At 37.1% G+C, this 17,330-nt stretch overlaps 1 protein-coding gene across 6 annotated transcripts in view; it reads left to right on the forward strand.

Annotated features, from left to right (window-relative positions):
• LOC116881433 (anoctamin-3) overlaps positions 1 to 17,330 on the forward strand; it is a 284,096-nt gene that overhangs the window by 225,947 nt on the left and 40,819 nt on the right. For all 6 annotated transcript variants that reach the window (XM_032881227.1, XM_032881226.1, XM_032881228.1 and 3 more), the window contains one exon: positions 16,913 to 16,995. In XM_032881227.1, the coding sequence (XP_032737118.1) occupies positions 16,913 to 16,995 (83 nt within the window). The remainder of the gene's footprint in view (positions 1 to 16,912; positions 16,996 to 17,330) is intronic.

Genomic DNA, 17,330 nt, shown 5'->3' on the forward strand with positions numbered 1-17,330 from the left:
GCAGTGGAAGAACAAGGGGCATCCATTTCCTGCCCTAAATGAAAAAAAAAAAAAAAAAAAAGGACAAAGACTTTGGTAATGTTCCTTGGTGTATCTGGAATTTCTGGCACATGCTGGATTTGCCCTTTGCAGGTGAGGAAACCAAAATGACTCACGCCCTGCACCTGTTACTCCGTGTGAGCCCATGTTATTCTCCTACATCATCAACAAACCTGCCTTTCCCATAGTAGGATGCCCTTTGTGTACCAAAAACTGAATGGAGAAAACACAGTGGTGAGGGGTCTTGTCTGCAGTCCACTGAAATCAATTTTATAGAAAGTCACACTTCACACAAAGTGAATTAATGTGTATTGGCCTCCTTGAGAAAGCTGCGAAGCGTTCAGTTAGAAATAATCACCAGGATTGAGAGGGGCTTTGTTGCTGATTTTCAGGAGTTTGGAGAGTTACTGGGACCTGTGTGAGAATGGCCACATGATCCAGAGTAATTCTGAGAGCCTTCTCAATTAAGTAGTTTCCATCCCATGTTCTCTTTGCTTTTACTCTCATAGAAGCTGGAGAGTTTCACAAATGCCCAGGTAATGCCTGATTCAATACTGGAGCTGAATAACAACCTGGCAGGCTTCCTTCACTTCCTTCCATGGCTTATGAAAGGGAGCAGAGTGAAACTGCCCTTGCTGGGATATTCTGCACACCAGTATTTTGGGGGCTGGCGCCAAGGCCCGTTGAGCTCAGTACATCTGAGGTACACACTTAGTTTCTGTTGTGCAAGGAGGTAGCTTTCCAGCTGCTGGGAGTGAAAATGAAACTTTAGCTAAAGTACAAGACCTTCAAACTGAATGTAAAGAATCCGCCCAGTTAATTGGCTTCAGGAAAGAACAAGGTAATGTGTGCTTTTAAATGTTCTGAGGTCCTACGGGCCTTTTCAGAGTATGATTAGAAATTAAGCCAACCGCTAAAAAAGTGTTTACTCAAAGGGTAGGTCATCTGTATCTGCATTGTTATGAAGAAAAGCAAGTTGAATTTAATCAAACAACTGGTTGCTGAGCAATGGCTTCGTAGAATTCAATTGGTTATTTTCAGGTTAGTCAGTTACTAGGAAAAATTCCAGCTGACAAAATATTTCTGTCTACTTAGAGATCTGAACATGACTTGGCCAGGTTGGGTGTGCCATGCCCTTAGGGACTTTCCTAGATATGTGTATGAATGTCATTACCACTTTCTGACTTGACTATGGTAATTAGGGCCTCTGCCAGGCATGGAAATTACAAGGTACTGTTGCTACAGTTCTCTTCTTTCACTGTGTAGGAGACGAATCTTATCTCCCATGAACCCCTTTTCTGGAGACTCTACCTGTGGCCTCAGACTCCCCTTCATCACTGCCCTCCTGATAACCATAACCAATTGGTTAGAAATGACCCTAGAGATAAACCCTATTTAACCTCCCTGCCATGAGCACATCTGGAAATAAAGTCATAAAATAAGAAGTATTCATGCATTTCATGCCTCAGTGGTTACTTAGCTCACTTACTTGTGATCACAAATCTTTGTGAAATCACCTGAGTTGGAGTTAAAAAGTAATTTCTTGTGGCACCTGGGTGACTCAGTGGGTTAAACATCTGCCTTCAGCTCAGGTCATGATTCCAGGGTCCTGGGATCAAGCCCCATGTCAGGGTCTCTGCTCAGTGGAGAACCTGCTTCTGCCTCTCCCTCTGCCTGCTGCCCCCACTGCTTGTGCTCCCTCTCTCCGTCAAATACATAAATAAAATCTTAAAAAAAAAAAAAAAGAAGTAATTTCTTGCCAAACAAACAAACCTCAATGAGATACATTCCCAAGTATATACCATGTTCTAGGTAAGATCAATCCTGTGTTGGCCCTTTTTTCTCCAAAGTAACTCCACAATAAGGGACAACTAGCTGGCAATTTAGTCAGCCAGGCTAGCTGAAATGACATGTGGTACAATGCCTGCCTAACTATTTTGTACTTACCTACGATGGTACCTTTCATCAGGCCCTCTCCAATTGCTTTACACCTAGCAAGTCTCATAATACTTATTGGAAGAAGCAATAATTTCTCTTTGTCTGAAAGGTGGAACTGACAACAAGTAGAGTTACCAGAACATGAAGTTACATTATTGTCACTGATGGATTTGAAAATACAACCAGAATGTAACTTGGGACCGTGCCTCAAGTAAAATTAAAACATTGTTCTGGATCCAAAATGGTATCGCTTGTATACAAATGCTATAGCGTCACGTGCCTGATGCTGGTGCTATATATTGGGAATTTGTTTGCCATAGATCAAAATCCATTAATAGCTGGTTCTGAGTCTGAAACACGATATAAGTTGAATTCAAATTTTATCTCCCCGCAGGAGCATGGGCACTTTAAGAAACAAATATTTGATTAATAATAAAGCAAATAACATGGTTGTATTATTTGAGGATAATTTAATGGTATTCTTCAGGAATACATTAAAATTGATAGCTGGAAAAATTCCTTATGGCTGATAACATTTGTTTCAGTATTCTGTGAGAAGAGAAATAGATTATTCTCATGAGTGCCAACCATTGTTTAACATAGCTTATCTTTTTTCCTAAGTCACGTGGTATTATAATATGGTCGTCTTTAACAATATGGTCGTCATTTAACAATAACATTATGAAAAGATTAAGTGCTCCATTTTGTTGCTAAGGACATTCTACAACAATGCCCTTTGTTAGGTACAAGTTGCGACATAGCATTTACATGTATGCAGGTGTGCATGCTTGGATGCATACCTACATAAAATAGGGAGCTAAGGAAGGTTGTAAAAACCTGGTTTAATAAAACGTGATAAATCACATACAAACTTTAATTCAGCTGTAGTTCAGAGAAGCAAACAACATAACTATAACAAAACATGTTGCATTCTTATCTACACATTATGTGAAGATGTTTGCTTTGTAAATATCCTCATAAAGACAAAGGATTAACATAGAGTTGTTGCTGAAACCTCTCACTATAGCAAGAAGTAACACGTATCCATGGATACCTGAACCAACCGAAAAACAGTCAAAAAGCCCATTGATATCCTTAAGAGAGGTGTTTTTAATAAAAATATTAGGCTTCACGTTTAATATCTGTTAAATTTTGGTATAAATTTTCTTGTTTTGTTAATAATAATCACAACTCAATTCAGCTTTTTAAAAAGGGCCTCATGGTCAAAGAAATTTTAAAAATTATTTTAATTTCTTATGACTAAAATTAAAATTAATTTTAATTTCTTATGACTAGTTTTATTTTCTAATTTTTTTGTTAGCAGTAGGAGAAGATAAATACTTTCAGACAAAAGGCTATTATTCTGAGGTAGAAATAATAGAAGCAGAAGTAGATTTAAAGATAAAATGAAACAACTTAAATTTTACAATAGTAAGATCTTATAGCAAGTGTATTTTAAAGGGATATGAGTTAAGTATAAAAGACTAATATGAAAGTTTTATTTTATTTTATTTATTTATTTTTTTTAAAATATTTTATTTATTTATTTGACAGACAGAGATCACAAGTAGGCAGAGAGGCAGGCAGAGAGAGAGGAAGGGAAGCAGGCTCCCTGCTGAGCAGAGAGCCCGATGCGGGACTCGATCCCAGGACCCTGAGATCATGACCTGAGCCGAAGGCAGCGGCTTAACCCACTGAGCCACCCAGGCGCCCGAAAGTTTTATTTTAAAGTGTCAGTTTTTTGTAATGTGCTGGAAATCACATCTTTGGCAAATATTTACATATATGATAAAAAAATTTGGATGTTCTTACAAAATTATACAAAAGGATAAACAATTTTACAAAGGGATTTTAAAGCTTATACTAAAATTTTGAAGACCACTGATTCTAAATGATGCTTAAGCTTCAAGTTGTTCATAGATACAGAATATTTTATTGGGCATTTTTCTGTGCTAATTAGGTCCTGACACTATAGGAATTCCCTATGCCTTTTTATCTCCCCTTCCAATTCCATCAAGGAGGGGGAAAAAAAGAGCCAGAGAGTGGGAATATTGCTAAAAGGTGATGGAGAGACATTTTGAAAGCAAACACTATTTTCCTCAGAGCATTACCATTGCAGGACTGGTCACACTCTGCATATGTTACCAGAAAACTTTGTTAGCATAGGATAGCCCCATCAAATTTTTATTCAATGTCAGAACTCAGGGCTCTTCTTCTGGCTGGTACTACAGGCTCATTATCCCCTAGAGAACAGCAGGAATGGAGGAAAGGCTCAGGCTATCAACTCACAATTTTCTTGTTGAATCCTAGCTTTGCCACTTACTGGTTTCATAACCTTGTCTAATCACTATCCCATTTCCAGTGTGTTCTCATTTGTAAAATAGCAAAAGTGACACCTACCTTCTAGTCACCTGTGGGGAGTCCATGAGATAAGGTAGATAAACACATGGTAGGGCTCAATAACTATAATTGTATGATAACTGTAGTAATTTTTGTTTAGAGATGGTAGAAATTAAAGTTTCAGCATCAATGTGAACAGAAGTTGAGATGAGTCCAATCATACATGGAAACACTTATGTTAAATTACTTTGAGTTTGTGTCTATACCTTGGCACATAGTAGTTGCTCAATAAATAATAACTGAGTGAAAAATGAAATAATTCAGGGCACCTGGTTGGCTCAGTCAGTTGGTCTTTGGCTCAAGTTATGATCCCAGGGTCCTGGGATCCAGTCCCGTGTCAGGCGCCCTGCTAAGCAGGAAACCTGCTTCTCCCTCTCCCATTCCCCCTACTTATGCTTTTCTCTCTGTCAAATAAATAAATAAAAATCTTTGAAAAAAAAAAGAAAAAGAAAAATGAAATTGTTCTTCTCCAACTTTATTTTTTTTTTCCTGACAGAGAGGCTTTCCTTAGTCATCTTTATAAAACCTACAACCCTGCTTTCTTGACCTGTTTTAACTTACTTCCCCCACATTATTTTATTGGCAGCATTTATAGTCACTTAATGTACTTTTACATTATTTTTATTGTTTATTATCTGTTCCTATATGAGAGAGCTCATGAAAGCAAACATTTTTGGTCTTCTTTCTTAATTGCTTTATCCAAAGAACTAGACTAATTCCTTGCACAGACTAAATGCTCACTAAGTGTATAAATGGGTGAATTAGTGAGTAGGTACATAAACAAATAAATATAATTAACAATAAAAACCCCCCAAAAGTGAGAATACTAAGTATAGGACATCTGCAAGCTCACATTTCTTCTACCTAGAATATTATTCTAATTGTTGGCTCTTTCAGATATGAGACCAACCTTTTTTCCCACTTAAAGATATCTCTTAAGCAACTTTGTATGATTGTACATGTACATCACTGATAATTTCCTATAGCTGGTAATAAGGGAGGGGGCTAGTTTACTAGAAGAGTTGATTTAACTATGAATTCATAAATCTTCTATTATAGCAGGTGAGAGTGTAGACACTACTGCACACAAGTGTTGGTAAGTGGGTAGGTGTGGCTTTGGGGGATAATTTCCCCTGAACACTTTGTTTTTAATGGTGAGGTAGAGAGCAAAATTGCACCTAAGAGTGGTAAGAGTGTATGTGCTTGTTGTTAAACGAGAAAAGAGAAGGTATTACAGCATGGCACAAGTCTTCTCAAATCATTATTTAAAACAAATCAACTCACCCAGTATACTTGTCTTTTTCTTCAGTGATGTTGGTGTGCATGGGAAGGATAAAGTGAACGTATCTCAAAGTGTTGGGAAAGAGTGGGAGATGGTCACAAAGGTCGTCTGTTTCCCTGAAACTGGAGAATCAGACTTTGAGGGCTAAGAGATGATCTGGAAATCTTGGTCTTCTTGAGATAACTGATATGAACAGAATTAAGGAGCACAGTGAGTGAGTTATGATGGACCCAGTTGTGAGGGATAACAGGAAGAAAAGTTATGTGTGTAGGATATAGACATGGAGGCATCTTGCTAAGATGGAGAATGCTGGGCTCCCTCTAGACTCCTGCTCAGAGAAGAATTCTGAAGTAAAGCCTCTTATTCCTAACACCCAAAACAACTGCTCAGCCTTGCAAGTGGCAACCTGCTGGAAAATGATACTGTTATCTTTAACAAGTACATGATACTCTGTTGTGCAGAAATGCCTACAAGATGCTTCCATGTCTGTATGATGGAATATACCATTATGCAAGTTTCCTTCTTTTAGAGCCTCGATTTTGTTACAAAGTGTAATCTCTCTAGATGACTACTGCTCAGTTTATCAACTATGCAATTTATTTTTATAGGGACTTAATGAAATTACAATGAGACATAAATATAATAAAATGGCAAAACTAGTACATGGAAAATAGAACTTATTTTGCCACCTTGAGGAAAAGGTTGATTTACTAATGCTTTCTAAAAAATATATTAAAGAAGATAATCAGAAAATTCAGGCATCTCTAATTTGTTTTTTTCTGTCTAGAAAGTTAGAAGAGCTAAATAATAATAAATAAAAACCATGGCAGCAACAACACACAGAGTGTATTTGCTGAGTGTCCTCAGCACTGAGCCATGACCTTGTAAGGGGCAGAGTGAGGAGAGAATAAGATGCCAAGACTAGGTCTATACACTCTGAGGAAGGTCCTTGATTTGTTTCTTGGCTCAGAACCCAGGGAAGAAGGAAAGGAAACTTATCCATGACCTGAAATGGATTTTGAAATCAAGTTCACAGACAGCAAATAGCAATGACAAGTGGCTTTCTCATCCATTTAGACTCTAAGCACCTTAAACACTTTGGAGAGAACAATGAAAACATGCTATGTTTAACTAAGCTGACAGTTAGTTCCTAGAAGCTCTTAGCTGTAGTATAACAAGAAAGAAATTTTTGTACAGAATCAGGACAGAATCCTTAAAGGACACTTAGGATTATTGGAAACTGTCCCTTTGAATGAGTATTTGAAGCCATTAACCCTGCCTTAGGACTCAGAGTGACCTGGAGTACACAGTCAAGTTCATTTGGGGCAGGAATACTTTATTTCTGAACTGTGGTATCATTACCTGTGAAATAGCAATAAAAAAAATCGTTTCTTGTACATGGAGCTGTTGTGAGGCTTTAATGAGTAACATGTGTGAAATATTTAGCAGGATGGCTGGCATATATGCGAGTGATACATTACAACTCTTTAAGGGAAGGAGAGGCACAGTTTTGGACGCTACAAAAATATGAACAGAAAATGAAGTATGAAAATAACTAAACTGGGAAAAATCACAAGTTTACAAATTTTAAAAATCTCCAAATTAATAAAGTCAAAATCTGGAAAAGTAACAATATTTTAATTAGCTGACTACCATGTTTCTGTAATGCTTTTTGTCCTATATTTCTGTCTGTGTTTTATCAAATTGCCTTTTAATATAACGTATAAAAATATTACAGAGAATGTATAGAAAAGCAATTCAGTCTTTCCTCTTCCTCTAACATGGTTAATTGAAAGTCTTCTCTATTGATAATTTTGAAAAGTTTATTTCAGCTTTATAATTCATTATTGATAGTGTGCATTTTTAACGTAAATTTGAGATCGCTGGTGCATTTCACATACCAGTTGAAATTTAATTTTTTAAAATATTTTGTTTATTATTTGAGTGAGGTGGAGGAGGGTCAGAGGGAGAGAACATCAAGCAGACTCTTCACTGAGAGTGAAGCCCAATGTGGGGCTTGATCACATGACCCTGAGATCATGACCTGAGCCAAAATCAAGAGATGGATACTTAACTGACTGAGCCACCCAGATGCCCCAAGTGTTGAAATTTTAAAGATTTTCCATAGAGTAGTTTCTGGCTCTGTACTTCAGATCGTATTTCTCTTGCTTCATCAGTGCTGGACACCCTAGAACATGCCATCTCTCTATACAATCCCTGGCCTGGCTCCTGAGTCTACATATGAAGTAAAAGGAGTTTCCTCAGAATTCATTGCTATATTAAGATAGTTAATAATCACTGAACAACTTGTAGAAGTGTCTGCACACGACATAAATATATCTTCCTCAATGCAAACTAAATGTATCCCTGACTCAACATTCAATTAGTCCTTTTTCAAAAACACTCATGGCCAGTCTACTGCACAATGTTTGAGGAAGTCAGAGATACTGGCTGTGTGTACAAGGAGCTTTTAGACACATCAAAATTATGAATATACACAATTCAACCCTTCTTTGACTAAGTAAATATTTGCTTGAACTGTGGATCAAGAAGCATTAAGTTGCTTCTGCCTGTCTGTCTCTGCACACTCAGATATAGCGGTCCAGTAAAAAAAAAGTAATCTTTTTAGACAATTAAGTTATAAGCATGTATCAAAATTTTATTAGAGTTTATCTGCAAAGGAAGTTCTCTAAGAGATCAATGCAAAGATTTCTGTCTTGGTAGAGTCAGTTATAAGAAAAGAGAGTGGTTAGTAATCATTTTTAGACTCCAAACAACAACGACAACAAAAATGGAAAAGATTTATTTATGGTCAAAGAGCATTCAACTGTTGATTGATGGAGCACTGAGTGGATGAGCAACCAACCTCCCAGAAGTTCTCTCATTTAGGTCTTTTAGAAATTTGCTTAAAAAATAAAAAGAAAGAAAGAAGAAAGAAAGAAAGAAAGAAAGAAAGAAAGAAAGAAAGAAAGAAAGAAAGAGAGAAAAAGAAAGGAGGGAGGGAGGAAGGGAGGGAGGGGAAAGAAAGGAAAGGAGAGGAGAGGGGAGGGGAGGGGAGGGGTAGGGAGGGGAAGGGAGGGAAAGAAAGAGAAGAAAGAAAGATTGATTGTTAAACATTTCATCTGTGGTGCTAATTTCTTCCCAGAAAGATGTTGCAAATTATATAGCTTGAAAACCTCTATCCCAAACCATGTTTGGAGTGATTTTTCCTTTGGCACAGAAAAAGGTCAGCATTTGGATCTAGATTTGAATTTCAGCCAAATATCTTTCTCAAGTAACTTAACCTCTAAGAGCTCCAATTTACTTATCAACTGAATGACATTAATAACCTTGTATTTACCTGGGTTGGTTGTGGAAAAGACACTGTTTTAAAAATAGCTAGCACAAAGTCTGGGACATTGTAAGTGTTCAATCAATGCTGGTTCTCTTCTTCCTCTTTGGGAATATGAGGCAACTCATTTTCACTTTTTTGTATGCTCTTTATAGGAATAGACAAATATGCTCTCAAAAACAACAAGTTTCAAATTGAATTATTTACTCTAGCAGTAATTTTACAGTCTTAAATACAAAAGAAGTAAAAGGACAATATAAATCATTTGCTAGGTTATGGACAAAGGAAAGTATGTGGAAACTGACCAAGACTGGATTTGTGAATCAATTGAAATATAAATAAATGACAATAGCTTTTATTTTTCCTGCAAGAACATATACAATATGTTTAAACTTTATAAAGTACATTTTGTATTGTATATCCCTTGTGCAGTAGAAACCCAGCACTTTGCCTATATAAAGTTTCCTATGTATAACTAACAGAATGTTGAAAAAATTGGTTATTGTAGTTTATTGTACTATTAAAATGAATTAAGCATAATTAGACCACTTTCAAACTGTATCTCATTTAATTCATTCAATGTCCCTGTGAGGATGATTTTACTGTTGTCACTCTTCTCATTATGTAGACATTCATACAGGGCATTTGTCACATAGTTAGCAAAGTGTATAGGCAGCTTTCAAACCCAGAGCATTCCTACCCCAAATCATGTTCTTTCTCCAGCACCACATTGCCTTTCCTAGGAGTTTTTTTTGAGGATCACTGTAATTTGCTCAAGAAGATAAATTTTACGATATTGATGATAAAAGCAAAGCTAGTCCTTTCTTTTATAGTGACTGTCATTCGCCTGTGGTGCCAAGTACCATTCTAATTGAACCGTACCCAATTCCAGAGGGATGCTTATAAGGTGAAAAGGCAAATATTTAACATTGTTTAGGGCTCTGGCCCTGGCTGGTCAGAATGAAAGCAGACCTTAGTTCTGGAGCCCTTAGTTCTGGAGCACTTTGTTGGAGGCCATGATCTGTTTCAGGGGTAAACTGGAAGGTATCTTGTCCTGGTGAAGGTATCCTGTCCTGGTGTAGCTTTCCTGGGAAGGTCAGACCAGTGCATGAGGGGTATGAGGCAAGTCAGGGACTCATTTATGAGTTTGCTTTTCCTTTTTTCAGTCATAACTTCACAACCAGTATGACCATACCTTGAGTGTCAGCAACTAATCAGCCATAAATAGACTGTCAAAGAGAAATACCTTGGATGGAATTATCAAAATTATAATTATAGTTCCTTATCAATGGTGAGATTGTACATAACTTTTAGTTTCTTCTTTGCAGTTGTGATTCATTCATTCAACGTATATTTATTGAAAACTTCCTATAGAGCAGGCACTCCTGGACCCCTGTATTTCAAAAGTGAATCAGACAAGGTGCCATTCTAGTTATTTTTGCTGCTGTTTCTACATTTGTCATCAGAAAATGTTCAACAGAATTAAGGGATGTTAAGTGTATCAAATAGTTGAGTGGTAAGATGAAGAGAGGACCTGAGAAAGATTAATCCTGCATCTAAAAGGTTACATTATATTTTATAAAAATATATGGCAAAAGCTGACAAGTTTTTATTTGCATGGATTGTGATACCACTTCAAGTGACAGACAAGTTAGCTTTAGAGGGACTCTTAATACCAAAGAGTCTGCTGTGGTTGAGATTGTCATGAGAATTCTCACTGGATTTTAATATAATATCAAGCTGTTCCTATGTTTCTTCTTATTTCTAGATGAATTTTCCAAGGGGAAAAAAACAAATCTGATTTTAGGAATCGGTGAAGAATTTCAGTACTGAGGGTCCAAATGTTAGCCTTCCCATGTTCTTAGAACCTAGTTATTTGTTGTTTCCTTTTTTTATTTAATATTGTTAGCAGGGAAGAAGGAGGGGAGGAAATTGGAAGTCAGAGAGAGACTACATGTGCTTGGACTAAGAGGAAATTTCACAAGACAAGCGAGTCTTGACAAACCAGTTCCACGTGTGCTTGGGTCTCCTACCGTTCAGCCCAAATATTCAGACTCTGTCTCTTCACACATATTTAAGCCTTTTATATTGATTAGCCTGCTTTATACTGACAGAAGGAACTCCGTTAATTACATTTTTTGTAAGGTACTAACCAGAAAAAGAAAGAAAGCAAGGAGATAGCTTTCTCTAGGCATGGAAATGTAAAGTGTTCCACATTCGTGGCCCTCCTGCTAATTGTAGAACCTGTTTTGTGAGGTTTCTATTTCTACCTCATGTATAGTGATGTTGCAATACTGTGTGGGAAAGGCACATTATGCTCAAGGATGTTGCTGAAAATAAATCTGGGGAATGGAAGAAAGTCTTTAGTGGTACTCGGGTGTTATCTACATTGGCAGTCTCAGAAGTATTGCTCTGATAAACTTTTGTTTCAGCCAGGTCTTCTTTTGAGAAGGTTTTCAATCTTTATCTCTTCTGATGAAACAATACTTGGAATTCTTTGTGTTGTCCATATTCCGACGTATTTAACTTCATTTGTGTTCAGAACTGACCTCTTTCCCCAGCTCCATCTTCAAGAGCCCCCACCTGCTGAAGTACAGTGAAGTCATTTTTTAAACTTATTAAGTAGTGACAATTTTTCTACATAAAATTGAACTTGAATTCTCAAATTATAAAACAGTTATAGAATGGACTTCTCTGATGAGGGACTGTCTTTCCACTATCTCCATTGTGCATAATTTGAAAACCTCTGGAATAATGAAAAGAGCACATGACCAAGAGTTAGAGTTAAAATCACTCGATTCCACTCAATAATTCAGCTCAATGTAATAGTTATTGAACATGTCAGTGTGCCAAGCACTGCCAATGCTAAGGGGAAAAGGCACTCTAGAGACTTAACTTCAAGTGTAGGAAAAAGCAGATGTAAGAAAAATTGTAGTAAAGTACTGTAGATGCTTTGACAGATTTCTAGACAAGGCCAGTGTTACTTGCCAACCACTCTGGGCCTTTATTTCTATAAATTTGAAGTAAATAACTTGGAAAAAACTACGTATAGAATCTAACCTCTTTGAGGGACACCTGTGTGTCTCAGTGTGTTAGGTGTCTGACTCTTGATCTCAGCTCAAGCTGCAATGTCAGGGTCATGAGTTCAAGCCTGCCATTGGGCTCCACACTGGGCATGGAGCCTACTTGAAGAAGAAGGAGGAGGAGAAGGAGGGGGGAGGAAGAGGAGAAGAAGAAGAAGAAGAATGGAACCTGTTTGAGATGCATAACTTTATGATTCTGTCACTCTATGCCATTGACTTTGGATCACAAGGAAAAGCCATTGGAAATGAGCATGAGGAAATAAATGGAAGTTCAAGATGCAGCACATGTATCTTTGAAGTTTAAAGTAGAGAAAAGTATGTCATTATAGTCAGAGAGGCAGGAGTAAAAAAATAAGTCCATTGTATGGTTGCTAAGGAACAGAAGTATGTGGTATTACCTTCAGCTTTTCCATAATATTCCTCCTACCTCTATGACTCATGTGAAAGCTGGCTTTCCCTTGATCACAAAATGTCCTTCTCCAATGGCAGCCTCTCCTCCTACCCCACCCCCAACCGAGTTTCACAGGACTAAGGGGAAGAGTTGATAAACTGTACACAGGAAGCCTTTTTGTACTTCTTATACTTTGTAGGAAATAAAAGTGCTCCAGAATCCATTTCCACAAACAATTAGTGGTAACACTTTGGTAAATATTCTTTTGGGCATTATGTATATATAACTATCATATATCAGATTCATCCAGTTACTTATCATACATACACAATATATAAACATCTATACTGTATATATAATATATGCCATAAATTTCTATAAATATATCTACATCTATATTTATAGTGACACATCCTTCTAAGTGAAATGGCTTTATACATGTTCATTTTTAAGGCATTTTCACTTTTCATTAAGGCAATTCAATATGCTCCCTGTCCTCTTCATCATCTCATGGTCTCTGTCACCCTGCTCATTCTGAGTGATCGTTTCTAAGTCCTTCCACATAGTTCATGCCAAATGTTTCACCACCAATTACAATAAAATGACTTTCACAGCTTATAATATACTTTTTTAAAAGTCACTGATTCATGGAGTCCTTCAAAAATGCCTGTTTCTTCTTGAAATTCCTATTGCCATTCTTCAATCCTGAACTGGATGCCAGCTCAACCCCTTTCCTCATCCTTTTCTATCAGGAAAGGGCTCAGGTTCAGAGAATGCTTCTGGAAGAACAAAATCACCAAACTGAGGCATTAAAGCATTTAGCCTCTCCAGCTCACATTTCTGTCATTTGGAGCCTACTCTTCAGTCTAGGGGGCAAAATGTGAGCCAGTGGGACAAATCTTTCTGATGACTCCGGGCAGTGTGGTGGTTTATTTGATTATGTTTTATTGGAGTTTGAATGTGTTTAAATGGACAGAGCACTTAGTAGTCTAGAGTTAAGGCTCAGCCTTTCTTACTGTATTTATATTGGGCCGCACGTCTATCTACCTACCTGAGATGACCCTATGGCCACTTCCACTGGGTGCTTCTGCTTTGCCCTTTTTCTCAGGTCTTGGCATATGTCAAACGCTTTCTTCTTTCCAGGGCTACTTGATATATTTGTGTCAGGGTACTGTTCAAGCCTCTTTCTTTTTTTTTTTTTTTTTAATTTTATTTATTTATTTGACAGGCAGAGATCACAAGTAGGCAAAGAGGAAGGTGGAGAGGGTGGGGAAGCAGGCTCCCCACTGAGCAGAGAGTCTGATGCGGGGCTCAATCCCAGGACCCTGGGATCATGACCTGAGCCGAAGGCAGAGGCTTTAACCCACTGAGCCACCCAGGCACCCCGAGCCACCCAGGCGCCCCCTGTGCAAGCCTCCTTCATGTTCAGCCGACACTTCAAAGTCTAGTCTAATCGCCTGAGTTCATACTTTGGGTTTGCAACTCCCCAGAAACTGGTGGTGTAGTGAGATATGGTCTTCCCAGCCTCCCACTTCCTTTTCAGGCCCTCACTGCAAGCTCAGAGCCTCCTGCTATAAACCTGAGGGAAACGACTGGCTTGTCGTAATGATCAAGCCCACTGATACTGTTAATCACTTGGTATTTTAAAAATTACTTACTTTCTAAAATCTGGCCTTTGAGGAATAATTTACAATTGGTGAAATCTACAGATTCTAGGTGTCTTTTGATCACCTTTGAAAATGAAAGGGACGCTTGGGTGGCTTACTCGGTTCAATGTCTGCCTTCAGCTCAGGTCATGATCTCAGGGTCCTGATAGAGTTTTGCATCTGGCTCCTTGCTCAGTGAGGAGTCTGCTTCTCCCTCTCCCTCTGCCTGCTGCTCCCTCTGTTTGCTCTCTCTCTCTTTCTCTCTGTCAAATAAATAAATTAAATCTTTGGGAAAAAAAAAGAAAATGACATAAATTTATATAGTGACTTCTCCTGTTAAAATATGGAATATTTTCATCATCTCTATTGGTTTCCTCATTCCACCTGCCAGTCATCAAAGCCCAGAAGCAATGATTATTCTAATTTTCAAAATTAACTACTTTTATTATTAATTTTTTTTTTTTAATTTACTAGGGTTTAGTTAAGTGGTACTTTCCATCCTTCTTTGGTGTTTGGCATACTGATAAATCATTTTTTTTTTCTTTTTAGAGGGGGAGAGTGGTGGATAGGGGCAGAGGGAGAGGGAGACAGAGAATTCCAAGCAGGCTCCAAGTTCAGCACAAAACCCAACACAGGGCTCTATCTCACAACCCTGAGATCATGACCTGATCTGAAATCAAGTCAGTCACCTAACTGACTAAGCCACCCAGGCACCCCAGCATACTGATAAATTACTCTACATGCCCTCTTTCTAATTAAAACTTCCTTAGAGAATATTGATTCACTTGAGAGTTTAAATAATCTGTGAATAAAGTAAATATATCTTAAACTGAGAATGGATTTTTAACCCAAAGCGTAGTTTATTATTGATATTTAAAGTAAAAACATTTGTGAAAGTTAAAATTATACCAAAGCTAGTTTTCAGGCTCACACAAGCAAGATTACCTTTATTTCTTAGATTTTCTAGGAGCTACTTCTAGACAAAGTTTATGCTGGAAAGATAAATTAAGAAATAACTATGTGACACATTTCAACTTTAAACCTTGACTGAGATCAGTGATAATTAGAATTTTGTTGCATATTCTGTGTCATGTACTGAATGAAAGACTTTAAGTCCCAGGCTTATAATTACTGCATGTTATAGTTGCTTATATGACAAAATGCTTTTTTTTTTCTTCAGTTTTCTTTTCATAATAAATTATTTCTCTGTGTCTCTCCCATATACTTCCTCTATATCCCACTTATTTTTTAAGTTCTAGATCTCCCTCTTGGTAACAATGATTATGATCAACTATTTTTATAGTGGATCCAGTATGTGGAAAACCTCATTTGTCTTCCTTTCAGTGGAGCTTGGCTATTTCGATTCTTCTAGCCTTATCTACTCTCTTTAAACTTTATATGAAATCAGTAGATAGCATGTAGAGTAGGCCTGAGGAAAAAATAATTTTAAAAATATGAAGACTGTATGGACAATAACTAGCGAGAGTTTCAGTCCTGACTCTGCCATTTATTGACTATATGATCTTGGACACAATAATTTTATACCTTTGTTTCAAAAATCTGATGATAGTAATACCTGCCGTATTTACTTGTGTTATGAAAGTAACAAAATTAAACCATGTGTAAGAAAGCACTTGTACATTTTGAAGTGTGACAACAATGTAAGATAATGTGATTATGAATATTATATTTTCTAACCAATATCAGGGCTGATTTCTAATTATAAAGAAAAAAAAAAAAAAAACACAACCTCAGAATCCTCTTCCCCTGGCATTCTTTTACTTGAAAAGCTAGAGGAGAATAAACACAAACTGGGAAGAACACCTCACTCCTTTACACTGTATTGTTTGTGATGGTGGTGTTTTTCCAAAAGCATGTGTTTCTATGTTTGTGCTATAATTCTGTCTTCATTATAACTCTCACTGCAATGTAAGTTAACTTTATTTAGATGACTGTGTCTGTCTACTAAATTAGGAGATCCCTGAGGTTGGAGTGCCTTGCCCAAAATAAGAGAACAGCAAATGGATGGATGGATGGATGGATGGTTACATGGATGAATGATATCACAGTTTTTAAGAATGCACCTATGAGGTCTTAATGATGTTTGCAAAGTCCTGAATGCTGAGGTGAAGCCCACTTACTAGAAAGCAAGCAATCTTTCTCTCAGCTGTTTACACAGAAAATCCAGTTAATGATTCAGCCATTTCTTTACTTTTTCCACTGAGTTCTCTAGTCTATGCTAAATTCATCTAGAATATTCATCCAAGAGTATCTTCTCTGGTCTTTTTCTCTTCTTCTCCTTCCACCATGGTAATCTTGTGCTTTTCCCCTCTCTCTCCCACCCCATTGCTCTCTGGATCCTGGAAGAGTAGCATCTAGTCCTTATTGTCATTCCTGGCTGGAAAAGCCTTTTTTTTTTTAAGGTCTTTTATGTGATTCTGAAGTAGCATATACAAAACACAAGGGATGATGTATATTTAGCTCACTAATATTGACCTTCTATTATAACATCACTTTCATGGGCCAGGCTAGCAAAGGTCTATGCTTATTTAATCCACTGAAAAAATTACTCTCTAGGGTTCATGCAGATAGCAGTATTCAGAGACAGGGAAGATACGATGAGGGAAAAACAAAAGTCCAACTGTATAAATTTAATACAAATTTAATTTATTTTAATAATTTAATAATATGGCAAAAATGCATTAATCCCAGAAAGAAAAGTAATGATGAAAGAATGCGATGTGGTTGGGCAATGAATAATGATGATGATGATGATGATGATGATGATATTATTATCTATAGCTACAGTCTTCTTGGAGTTTTGGAAAAGGAGAAGAAGTACACTGACCTATACTTGGGACCTTATTGAATGGGAAGAAGAGGAGGTAAGATGTTAGGAAACCAGGAGACAGGGAAACTGGAATAACATGTGGTACAGGAAATTATTCACTGTCCTTAACATCCAAGCTGAAAAGAACTAAACACCATTAGGTTTTCCTTTGATGTTTTTTACTCCCAAGATTTCTTATTTCAAGAAGTTAAGAAAGATCATTGATGAGGTAATGTCATTTTTTTCAAAGCACTTTCACAATGTTTCCCTAAAATTACATTAGTGGAAAATTGTGTTAATAAACTATAGTTTAGGGTTTATTTGGAAAATAATTTGCATTTTATTTTTTAAAAGTTACTTCTTTTCCAATACTTACTATAAAAGTAGGTC

The sequence above is a fragment of the Lontra canadensis genome, unplaced genomic scaffold (genome assembly GCF_010015895.1).
Source record: "Lontra canadensis isolate GAN:19392208 unplaced genomic scaffold, GSC_riverotter_1.0 scaffold74, whole genome shotgun sequence".
NCBI lineage: Eukaryota > Metazoa > Chordata > Mammalia > Carnivora > Mustelidae > Lontra > Lontra canadensis.